This window comes from Drosophila miranda (genome assembly GCF_003369915.1).
Source record: "Drosophila miranda strain MSH22 chromosome Y unlocalized genomic scaffold, D.miranda_PacBio2.1 Contig_Y1_pilon, whole genome shotgun sequence".
NCBI classification, from domain to species: domain Eukaryota; kingdom Metazoa; phylum Arthropoda; class Insecta; order Diptera; family Drosophilidae; genus Drosophila; species Drosophila miranda.
The window spans coordinates 27,904,232-27,916,334 of NW_022881603.1; the positions used below are offsets into that span (position 1 = coordinate 27,904,232).

A 12,103-nucleotide genomic window follows, 5' to 3' on the forward strand; every position below is an offset into this window, starting at 1 on the left:
CCATCTATCCAGACTCCTCTCTCGCTCGGTTTCATCGTTTGTCCTGTCTGTGCAGCACACACACACACACACTCTCGTATGTCTATTTCCGGCGGAAGTGGTGAATAAGAATGAAACGAAATAAAATCACGGCCGCCCCAAGGCACAAGCAGTGGTAGTGGTTGAGGTAAAAAAAAGGAAAGAAATAAACTTTTAGTGGCCTAAAGTGAACATCCGTTGGTGAGCGAACATCCGGCTCTGGATTTTGTTTTGTTTGCTTTGGCGCAAATGGCTAAATTATTCGTAAACCGGCCAATCGAAGGGTCAACAAAAATTAAATGGCAAACATTTCGTTAATAAACTCTCAAGCAAGACAGAGCCGTCGCCAAAGCTCTGGGGGGCAGAACGAAATATGCCATAGATGCCAAAGAACTAAGGCATTTAATATCCGTAAATAAAATATTCAATTTCCTCCCAACTGACAAACTTAGGAAATGGTCAAGAGACAGAATATTTACCTGCTTGCAGATTTGATACGAGAATAATGTATCTGTTAAATCGAAGCGATAGGCGGCCGCCCTTCAACAACTTCAGCGAAGTATCTTCAGATATTCCGGCCATCAGAATATTATAATTCTATTCGAAATGGTAATTATCTTTATTGCCCTGGCCTAAGGCACTCAAGTGGCCAATCTTGTGCATTTCAAAAGACCATAAACTGCAGTTCGGAGCCAAATCTCATTTGGTAGAGTGCTGGGGCCAGGACTAGGGACTGTGCTAATCGTCTGCATCATTAACGATCCTGTGGCTAGATTGACCGCAAATTATTTTACCAGGATTTCCACTTGGCAAAGGAATAAACCCGAGCCCAAAGGAGCAAATATTTCTGTTGATTTCGTTGTTTGTTGGGTGCTTTATTCATTGGGGAAGCTAACAGATTATGGAACTAATATGTTGGTTTGGGCTATTGAAGTACTGGATGGCTTGGGCTATGGGAGGTTTTCATTAATGAGTCTTAGGGACAACAGGGATTCATGCAGTAGCCGCAGCAGTTCGAGTAGCAGAACCCTCCACAACAGTAATCGCAGGGATTGCAGCGGGTGGTGCAACAGTTGCAGCCGCATGGCTGGACGCAGTCATGCCCCTTTTTGATCATATGTTCGATAATGGCGCCTGAGCGATATTTGTTCTTCGAGTCGGTCCTCGGGGAAACCTTTTTCTTCTCTGGCTCTGGCTCTGGCTCTGGTGATCTTATTCTTATCTTATCGGTTATCTCCTCATGAACATCGATAACCATCTCCTTGCCGTCCGAATCGAGTAATTTTTCTTCCGTCTCCGACCTGTAGACCGTCCTTACTTGCAGCATGGACACATTATCATTATCATTTTGGTCATTACTTTCCCCAGGCCTGAGCAATTGTTTGTCACTGCCAAACGACCTTGCCGTAGAAGCCATAGACGGACCTCCAGCCGAGGCCATATTATTCTTGTGGTCCATTTTAGAGACATCCTCGAACATCACATCCGTATTTCTGCTGGCCGCCGAATCAAGTCGAATTTGGTGATCTGACTTGAGAGTCTTCTGGTACACAACGACATTGGGCTCCGACTTGAAATGATGTCCACTGCCAGTGGGTTCAGATGCTGAAATGGATCGCGCTGGTCGCATAGCCGATCGTATACTTTCATGCTCGCTGATTTTTTGACTATCTTCCGATCTTACATTTTTGGTGTTCGGTGTGAGGCCATCTCGGTAGCTGCTTGGGGGTTCGTTTGACGATCTTCGATCACTTAGACGATCACTTGGACGATCACTTGGACGATCACTTGGACGATCACTTGGACGACCACTTGACTCGCGGGTTCGACTTCTGGACGATCGACTATCCTGTGACTCGCGTTTTCGATCACTTGACGATTGATGATCCTGTGGCTCATGTCTCTGATGGTCCTCTGATTGGTATCTTTGATCTCTTTGAGTATCCCTTGGCTCGTGTCTTTGGGAGTCCTCTAATTGGTATCTTTGATCTCTTTGACGATCGCTTGACTCGCGGGTTCGACTCCTGGACGACAGGATCGTCTGTGACTCGCGTTTTCGTTCACTTGATACACTTCTTCGATAACTTTGTGGATCGACTCGATTACTTGATGATTGATAATCCTGTGGCTCGTGTCTCTGATGGTTCTCTGATTGGTATCTTTTATCTTTTTGAGTATCCCTTGGCTCGTCTCTTTGAGAGTCCTCTAATTGGTATCTTTGATCTCTTTGATGATCCTTTGACTCGCGGGTTCGACTACTGATCGATTCACGATCCTGTGACTCGCGTTTTCGATCACTTGATACGCTTCTTCGATCCCTCTGAAGGTCCCTTGACTCGATTCTTCGAGCACTTTGGGGATCGCTGGACTCGTGGGTTCGATTACTTGAGAACTGACGATCCTCTGACTGGTATCTTTGATCTCTTTGATCACTTTGAGGATTGTATGTAATGTGCTCGCCAGTTTCTACTGAATAGCTCAAATCGGTCACAGATTGCAGGGTCTCTATGGTTTCTGCGTCAACATCGCCCAACATGTTAAGAGACTGAGTCTTCTTGATCGTCGTCGTTTCCACCACCGGCTTGGAACCGTCCTCTGGGTACTTGGTCACCGTCCGTTTCGCCTGTGCGGTGCGTTAGCGCCTTCTCCTCCTCGCATATGTCGGTGACGGCCGTGTACTCAGGCCCCTCTTCGTCTTCGGGCGTTTGGGACCCCGAGTCCACGGAGCATATTTCAGGATCGTAGGATATGTCTGTCTGGGTGCAGGCATTTTGGCAGGGGCAGCTGTAACTTTCTCTGCTTTGCCGAATGCCTCTACTCCGGCACCTTCTCTTCTGCGGGTCCGGTTGGCCGACTTCTGGATTCTGCGGCCATTGTCCTCCGCCCTCCCCCTGGCAGGCGCACAGGCACATGCACGGGGGACATTGGGGATGCACTAAGCCGCAGTTCCCGAACCGCATACAGAAGACATTGAGACACACTCCTCGACGCTGTGGGCCATCTGCATAGCCTGGGCATCGGAACGGCACATACATTGGGGGGATTCTGGGGCTCATTGCCATTGCCCGCCGGGCATCTCCACATGCAGCAGAAATTTTGGGAGTCCAACAAACAATTTTTTTTTTTTTGTTTATTTTTTTTTTAAGTTTTATTCAGAGTAACACATTTCCAGGCCATATAGAGACCCCTTTATACAGAATCAAGTGTTCCCATAGGTTAGGTTAGGTTAGGTTAACCCGGACGGCCCTCAGCGGGGCCACGCATAGGCCAATATGGCCCTTAGTTATCCGGGTGGAGGAGTGCCTGAAGATGCTCGGCGTCCATCCGGTGATCGGCATGCGGAAGATCGTCGCCATGGTGCGGCTCAGTCGGGGCTACAAGACGCCACAAGGACGGCGCCTACAGCACCAACGAAAAGCTGCTCATGATCGCCATAGCCAATATTGATCTGCTGCCCACGCTCAAAGAGCTGGACCGGATCCTGCCACCGCCGCAGCTGAGGCGCCTGGTTGCACGATATCTGCAGCGGATGAACCCAGATTCGGTAAAGCAGCCCAAGAGGTCCACCGCTGCACTGACCAAAAGGACGAAGGCCACCAAGAAATACGCCAGAAATCCGTACAGCCAGCGCTTGTGGCGGCCCGTGTCCAATCCCACGTGCTACGCCCCCAAGGTAGAGCCCAAGCTTGTGGTAAATTTTCCCTTTTGGGCGCGGGGTTGTCCGCCCGACTACGGAAAATCGCGCGATCCCCTCTGGTTTTCCGTCTACAAGCTCGATCCGGGAAAGCGTGTAGTGAAGCGCACCCTGGACGAGACCATCGAGAAGTACTTCCAGCTGATGGAGCTGTCAAGCCAGGTGGACACCAATGAAGAGTCGAAACTGGCCTACGAGAAGGCCAAGCAGCAGCCGATGTTCAAGGAGCCCGTCCTCTGCACGTACCACCAGGCGATGCTCGAACAGGCACAGCAGCTCAAGGATGAGCTCACCGTAAAGGCGCGGGACCGTTGCCTGGATATGGCGGACCCCAGGCTTCCGAACAGCAGGGTGCGGAGGAGGCGCATCATCGACCAGCTGGAGTACGACATCGAAGCGTCCTTGGAGCGGTACTACCAGGCCATGCGCACCGATCAGCTGAAAGTGCTGGCCCTCAAAGACGACAGCTGTGTGGTGTGCCAGGAGGCGCTCGTGAAGATAGCCTGGCCCAAGCCTGGCCAGAAGGCGGGAAGGGCTCTGGTGGGAGAGCACTGCCCCATGGCGCACACGGCCACCACTGAGGCATTCGCGGGAAGGCGGTTGAGCGGCGGTGGACTTAACAGCGATCCCCCAGAGACGGAGGAGGTGTCCTTCAGGTTGGCCGGCGGTGGCCTGCACATGGACAAAATCGACTTCAACCTGGAGCCGGTGCCGAAGACCCCAATCGAGGTGGACGATTGCGAGGGCCACTCGGAGGCACCCAAGTCGCACATCACCTTTCTCTTGGATGGGAAAAAGATCAAGCACATGGCCCTGCCCCGGGCCAAGCCAGTGTAGCCCTCTGGCTGCACACCAGGAAGAGCTTCTTCCGGGCACCTGGCGACCACTTGCCGTACAATTTTCGGTACCATCGAGTGCTGCAGTCGGGCCAACCAAAGCCCTACGACCTGGCGAAAATCATCACAAAGTCGATTGTAAAGGCACTCGAGAAATCGCAGAGGAAATGACTGGCGAAACCGGCCCACTCGTACAACCCTTCAAAAAGCTGCTGCCAGAGCTGAAAGATGAGGAGCCGAACGGACAGCAGTATCCAGCCTCGAAAGATTCTACTTTTCCCTCATCTGAAACCACAGAATCCTTGGAGGAATCGAGCGATCACAGCACCCGCAGTCACGTGGATCACAAGGCGGAAATCGTGGATGCTGTGGTGCGCTGTGCCAAGGCCATCTGGACAAAAAAGGCGGCCATCAAGAGGGCCGAAATGGATCGCAATGAACGGGTGAACTCCAAACACTCCCTCAGACCCGAGGTGCTGCACTGCGACATGGAGCACTTTAATCCTGATGATGACGAGCTCATGGATCGCATGCTGGCCGACGGCATGAGAGAGCTGAAGAAGAGCCACCGCTTTGTGCTGGCCACCCTGCCGGACTATCACAAGATTCCCGTGCTCCGGCAGTGGATCAAGCGGCGCTACGGCAAGGTCTACTCGTGGCGCGAGCTGCAGGACAACCTCAACGAATCGTTGGAGGTCTTCGAGAAGGTCACGAGGCTGCAGAGCCATCCTCCCAGGCCGGACAAAATGGGCTTAACCACTATGCCCGAATCTAGGCAGAACTATGCTTACCACAAACAGACCATGGCAGAGGTAACTATGCGATGCTTATGCGCACTTATCGCACATCTCATCCCATCTCATCTGCAGGCGGATCGAGTAAGGAACGCGTACTTCACGCGGCTGAATAATGCGTACTTGGAGCAGATGACCGCCTGCTGGTATGCCATGGGGAAAAACAAATAAATCTTTATTCACCGGCTCGGACTTCATTCACAGCTAGTCGATAGGTAGATCTTGGAACGGGTGCGACGGCCGGAGCTATGATCCTTGCTGGCCAAGTACCTCACAATGGTGCACTTCGTCTGGGTCCTCAGGCTTTCCATGTTGAACTCCATGCCACCGTTGATGATCGGGATGTTTTCCATCTCCTGGATTATGTGAATAACCCTGTGCAGGACTTCACCCTTGAGTTCCTGGAGCCTGTCGCCAAGATGATTATTCTCCTTGGCAGTCCATGGACGCACGGCAGCCTCATTCGCCGAACGGCTCTGGAGCTGTTGTCGACGGGCCCTAGTCATTTTAGCGCCCCCATCCTCATGCGGATTAATTGGTGCGCCAGGGATCGTGGCGCTCGGAATCATGCTGCTCACGTCAGTCTCGGTTATGGTGTCGCTCCTGTCAGTGGAAGCGATCTCGGAAAACATAGCCTCAAAGATGGCCTGCAGTTTCTTGGCCATCTGGTAGCACAAATGGTCTGGCGTCGTGTAGAGATACGTGTTGTCGAACATCAGGCGCACGTCCCGCACAAATTCATCGGCATTCACGTACAGTCCGGCCTGGAGGCGAGTCCTGATCGAGTTCAGATCCATGGGCTTCTTGACAATCTTGTGGTAGTCGTGCAGGCCCAAATATGGTGCATCTATCGGTTCGTAGAATATCCAGGCCAGTTTCTTGTATTGGCTGGAGAACAGCTTTCTGATGATGGCCTTGCAGGCGTTGCTCTCCGGAAAAGGCTCCGGGTTATGGTTGCGGATACGGTTGCGGTCCGACATTTTTTTCTGTGAAAATAAAGCAATAAGAATTGAAAGGCAGTATGAAACTAATCAAGCTCACGGCTTCACTATGAAATCGAATGAGTTGGCAACGCTGCAGCACAGGGTTGCTCTGACTACCGGAACTAGTTCTCATGAACGTTCGATTAAACTTTTAGTGTGGAAGTATTATTTTTCAGTGAAATTCAGTGAATTTGCGTATGTTATATGTGGTGACGACCCAGGGGCTCGAATCGGAGATTAGCTCCTCGGCGGACATCAAGTGGGGCGTCGAATAGTTGCGGCGGAAGCGCATGAAGAGCTCGACGAGCACGTGCGGCAGACCTGATCGGGCCTGGACAGCTGCTTCTCGAAGTGGGAATCCACCTGGATCAGAGCCTGCTTCATGGCGTCCAGATCCGCCTTCGACTCACAGTCGGCCACATGTCGGAGGCCCAGCATGGCCACATCTACGACTGCATAGCGCAGCCCGAATACGTTGCACAGGTCCACGTTTATGGGCACCGCCTTCTTGATCGCGCATCAGATCCGCGCAGCACTCGTGGGGCAGCTTGCTGGCCTCCCTGGCCATTTGGTAGGTCACATTCGAAGTGTAAAACTCGTCGACCATCTCGGGCTTGTCCCGCAGTTTCCCCATGTCCGACATTTTGACCGACAGCGCCTTGGTCTGCTCCAGGAAGGCGTCCTGCCGGAAGTCGTGGTCCCAGTACCAGCGCAGCCTCCACAGCTGGAGCTTGCTTAGGCAGTAGCTCAGGGGACTGTACTCAAGCTTCAAGTGCGGCACAAAAGTACCCTTCACAATCATTTAGCTCGAGTTCCTTAAGCTGTTCGGCATCATTCCGAAGCGTTTCTCGATGAGGCAACGCATGATCGGGTGGCACATCAAGCCGCGCGGCTTGGCCAGTGGGCTGACGTTACGTTTAAACCCGTGAAACATCTCTTCGTTGCTACCGATTTTCAATTTCAATTCCGAATATTGTAAGTGACTGTTAGATTCATCCTGGACACGAATAGTTGCGGCGGAAGCGCATGAAGAGCTCGACGAGCACGTGCGGTAGACCTGATCGGGCCTGGACAGCTGCTTCTCGAAGTGGGAATCCACCTGGATCAGAGCCTGCTTCATGGCGTCCAGATCCGCCTTCGACTCACAGTCGGCCACATGTCGGAGGCCCAGCATGGCCACATCTACGACTGCATAGCGCAGCCCGAATACGTTGCACAGGTCCACGTTTATGGGCACCGCCTTCTTGATCGCGCATCAGATCCGCGCAGCACTCGTGGGGCAGCTTGCTGGCCTCCCTGGCCATTTGGTAGGTCACATTCGAAGTGTAAAACTCGTCGACCATCTCGGGCTTGTCCCGCAGTTTCCCCATGTCCGACATTTTGACCGACAGCGCCTTGGTCTGCTCCAGGAAGGCGTCCTGCCGGAAGTCGTGGTCCCAGTACCAGCGCAGCCTCCACAGCTGGAGCTTGCTTAGGCAGTAGCTCAGGGGACTGTACTCAAGCTTCAAGTGCGGCACAAAAGTACCCTTCACAATCATTTTGCTCGAGTTCCTTAAGCTGTTCGGCATCATTCCGAAGCGTTTCTCGATGAGGCAACGCATGATCGGGTGGCACATCAAGCCGCGCGGCTTGGCCAGTGGGCTGACGTTACGTTTAAACCCGTGAAACATCTCTTCGTTGCTACCGATTTTCAATTTCAATTCCGAATATTGTAAGTGACTGTTAGATTCATCCTGGACACCCAAAGTCACGGCTACTGCGATGCGAGAGACGGCCCCAATTCAGGGTTATTCCGGCAAACATATTCGTCGCATAGTTAATTATTCAAGTGCTCCAAGTTGTCCGGCATTTATCATAATGAATGTGGGCGCATGTCTGGACCACAGGCCGCCTATCCCCCGGGAAAGTTGTTCCCCCCCTTCCCCCCACAGAAGTTAATATAATTCAGTCCCAATGTCAACAGTCCCTTTTTCAGACGGAAGACAGGCGCAAATATAAATGTATTGAAGCAAACATTGGATGGACCTCCAACTCCCCTCCCCTGCCCGTCCCCTCGCCGCAAGGCATCCCACAGAGATTTTGTGATTTTTCGCCCAAAAATTTCATCGGTCAACCGCTGACGTCAGTTATTTTAGGCGCTCTGTTAGTTTTGGGGCAGCCATCAGAAATATATGTAGTTTGCATATTTTTTTTGCTGTTTATACAAATATACCCTTTCAGATGGTATTCTGGCATCTATCTAGTTTTTGTGATAAAACTTTGTTTCATAGAAAGGCATTGGTCTGAGAGGAGGATCCACCATCATTACTCATTGATTAGTATTTAGGAGTAGATGTGGACATGGCTCTAGGCAAAAACTCCCCAAGCAAGACCTCCACATTTGGGAGCCATCCTTCCCGGTTACCTGTGGGTTTTTGCTCTGTTAACACAATTCCCTAATGTTGGCTTCCTATATCCCGTAAACTTGAGTTCCACCATTCGTTGGCGTTGCCTGCTGTTAGCTTTTGCTTCCCCTCCTGCTAACTTGACTTCCACATTCCCCTGCTGTTAGCTTTCAATGCACGAATGCAATCGCTCTCTTTACCTGCTAACTTGGATTCCATAAAGAGCGTGGCGCAGCTGTTAGCCATCATATCTTACGGCAACACCTTTTCAGTCTTACGTAGACGGCATTGGGACGTGGGGCATGGGGCATGGGTCATGGGGCAAATTCCTGCTTATCGCATGGCAATTACAACCGAACTCTAACGACTGACCCACTTGCGGCTGCAGGGGGATGACTGGGAGAGGGTCCGTGCCTGGGGCTGACCTTTGGCACGCACTTAAACGCATCGCTCTGTATGGGTAAGTGACGACGACACTGCACCGCAAAGTGAAGCCACGATATGCGAAGCGGGCTTAAGGCGCGAGTAGCTCCAATTAAAATCGAGTTACCATGCTGCTCCTCCTGTTCCTGCTCCACCAATTGAAAATTATGCATGCAAAGGCAATCCACAACACGAGTATAACAGACAATTGGAGAGCACATCCGAACGAAGAGGGAGAACCAAAGCGGTGGTTAAAAACGCGGGAATTACTTGGGCTCCAACATGGGATTCCTCTTAAACCTGTCGATTCATTGATAGCTGGTTGTCTGAGAGACGTCTGGAACCTGTTTTCCCAGCGATCACGCGAGCCAGCGATGATGCAATTTCCCTTTCTACCAGCATTGTCAGAGGTTTCTAGATAACACCCCAGCCCCTACCCCTACCCCGAGCCCTGAGGCAAACCAGCAAACACGAATTCCCGCCACACTCAATCAGTAGACAGATGAAATTATACACCTCGGGCCTATGGGCAGGTGCTAAAAGGATCGCCACGGGATCACGGGGCCCTGTGCGCTCCTCACACATCAAACACAACAAAACGAGAAACGTGTGAGGCTGTCAGAAAGAAGCCCCCATACGTGCACGTACCTGGGCCCGCATCTCATTGGAATCGGGCGATAGTAGTCCCTGTATAAGAAAGAGCAGGATGAGTTGCACAAAAAGCGGCAATATGAAAGCCCAGCACAAAAAAATGAAGAGACAGCAGTAGAAAAGGTTCCGCACAGAAATGGGAAGATATCAGAAATGTACATTTGGACAGGCTACACACGGGACACAGGCAGAGAGAGAGGGAGAGAGAGAGAGAGACAGTCACATGTCAAACATTCTTTTGACACTTTGTCATAGCATCTCCCAGTGACACTTGTCAGCAGTCGGATTTCGCATTTCGGTGGAATGGACGCTGCTGCTGCGGCGGTGGCTGCGGCGGTGGCTGCGGCGGTGGCTGCGGATATGTGCCGCAGTTGATTTATACTGTAGTAGCCAGCACAAAATATAGGGAATTGGTTATCTTCTTTCGTCTCGTGAGACCCCCTAGTGATATTTCGAACGATCAAGCTTTAGCCGCTCTTAAGGTTGGATCAAAGCCTTAGCCGCTCTTAAGTCCGAACGCCCACGAACACATACAAGCGACGGACAGTGGGAAGCATAGACGGCAATCGTACGATTGCACAGTTAAGCTATGCTGTGCATTAGACGATCGTTGTATGCTGCTGCGAATGTTCTGGATCATACGATTGCACAGTTAGTAAAAAACTCAAAATCTCTGCTGCACTGGCTACTCAGTCCATCGTCTATTACTGCTTTAAACAATATAAGAAAGTTGATCGATCTGTAAAGACGTGATAATTTCCGAGTGCGAGCAACATACATATTGCACACACATATATATAGTGCTATCCGGAAAATATATATATTTCCACAAATATATGCTGGAAGCATATAGTTACAAGTGCCGTACAGTTCAGTTGTCAGTGAATGTCAAGAATTTAGTGCAGATATATTTGGGAAAAGAGGTACGTTTTCATATTAGTGCCGTGCACGTGCTGACATAACCTATGTTGCAGGGAGGTGTACCTAAGCTGCCCCATCGCGGTATAGTCTCGAGAAGACTACCCTGGGAGCTGGCTTAGGCGAACAGTTGTCGAGGTTTCTCCAACTCCATCCATAATTCATCTTTTCTGGACCTTATATTGCCACCAAGTCGGAATCTCCAAAGATCCAAGTGGAACAGATCAGCCTTAATCGCAAGAATATTTAGTGCTGCTCAGACATAAATAACTAAATACAAGCTTGGCGGAAGATTCGTCAGTACGGCCCGGAACCATATACATCGCACCTGTTGACCTCTAACCAACTTCAGGCGGTCAACAGTCTACAAAGCAGCAGCACAGGATCGAGTTTTGTCCAATTTACATTTAATTCATTATCAAGTTCCAACGCATAAACATCAGCAGTTTAACGTAATGTAACTGAAACTTTATTAACACCCCTCTTTGATGTTACGCGCGTACATACCTACATACATATGTGCATATGCACACTAAATTGTCTTCGTTTGCTACCTTTTGGTTCAATTTTCGCGATAGAGCATAACAATTAAATTTCTGTCTGTATTATGAAAACCAAAACAACTGACTGATGACTATGCGACGGTGTTTGTAGCGTAATTGTATTGTATGCATTATATATTTATGATTTCCATATTTTAAACAGCTGCGGTCAACATCTACGACATCATTGGGCCCAACGATCAGCGTAAGACAATAACGCCGGAGTGAGTAATTATGTACAGCAAAAAGTAGTTTGGTCAAAAGAGCCTATTAACTTGAAAGTGTAGATATGCATACAGTGTATAATGATTCAAACCCGTCTGCTCAGTGTGTATAATGCACCCCAGTCTGATCTAGTTTTTGTTTACGATTTCGATTCTTATTCTCTCGTTATATATATATATATATCTATACCCTAATGTTTTTCATGCTTTAAAATAATGAATTTATAACTAAACTTATATGATAATTAGGATTAAGGAAATATTACCCACAAATTAGAAGCTAAGTCAATTGTTGTGTTTTTATAAATAACGTAATGAATATTGAAATTGAAGTCTCACATTATATTAAAATATGAATCTTTTTGGATTGAAATGAATCTTTAAAATCATAAAAATGGCCTGTCGAGTATCCGTGCCAGGATCTTATAAAATGTGGTAAACCTTAGTAAAGGATTGATCAAGGGACAATGCAAGAACTCGAACGCAATGTCATGGTAGGGAGGGTACAGAAGAGAGGGACAATCAACACCTAGGTTCTCTCTAAATAGAAATGGTTCAGTAGGGCCTTTTTTTTTGGCGTGTCGGCGCTATCAGTATTTCAGTTTCCTTTGTTTTATATAATCACTTATAGTTCCC

At 49.6% G+C, this 12,103-nt stretch overlaps 2 protein-coding genes across 2 annotated transcripts; one reads left to right on the forward strand and one right to left on the reverse strand.

Moving 5' to 3' along the window:
* Window positions 1–3,355: 3,355 nt before the first annotated feature.
* Window positions 3,356–5,532, forward strand: LOC108160693 (the record flags this gene model as incomplete). Its single annotated transcript, XM_033396396.1, is given in 3 exon segments — window positions 3,356–4,544; window positions 4,546–5,360; window positions 5,418–5,532. Coding segments are annotated over 3 exon segments (2,100 nt in total), but the record flags the coding sequence as incomplete, so codon positions are not given.
* Window positions 5,515–6,474, reverse strand: LOC117191083 (bromodomain-containing protein 2-like). Its single transcript, XM_033396048.1, has 2 exons — window positions 6,384–6,474; window positions 5,515–6,328 (listed from the first exon to the last, which is right to left on the reverse strand). The coding sequence occupies exons 1-2, from the start codon at window positions 6,456–6,458 to the stop codon at window positions 5,537–5,539; spliced, it is 867 nt and encodes a 288-aa protein (XP_033251939.1). The 5' UTR covers window positions 6,459–6,474; the 3' UTR covers window positions 5,515–5,536.
* Between the last annotated feature and the right edge of the window lie 5,629 nt (window positions 6,475–12,103).

Bases quoted from the DNA above. Each gene is read 5' to 3' on its own strand.
- LOC117191083 (XM_033396048.1), bottom strand. From the start codon at position 6,458: ATGAGAACTAGTTCCGGTAGTCAGAGCAACCCTGTGCTGCAGCGTTGC. The intron at 6,329-6,383 runs GTGAGCTTGATT...TTATTTTCACAG, and splicing joins TTCGATTTCATAGTGAAGCC to AAAAAAATGTCGGACCGCAA.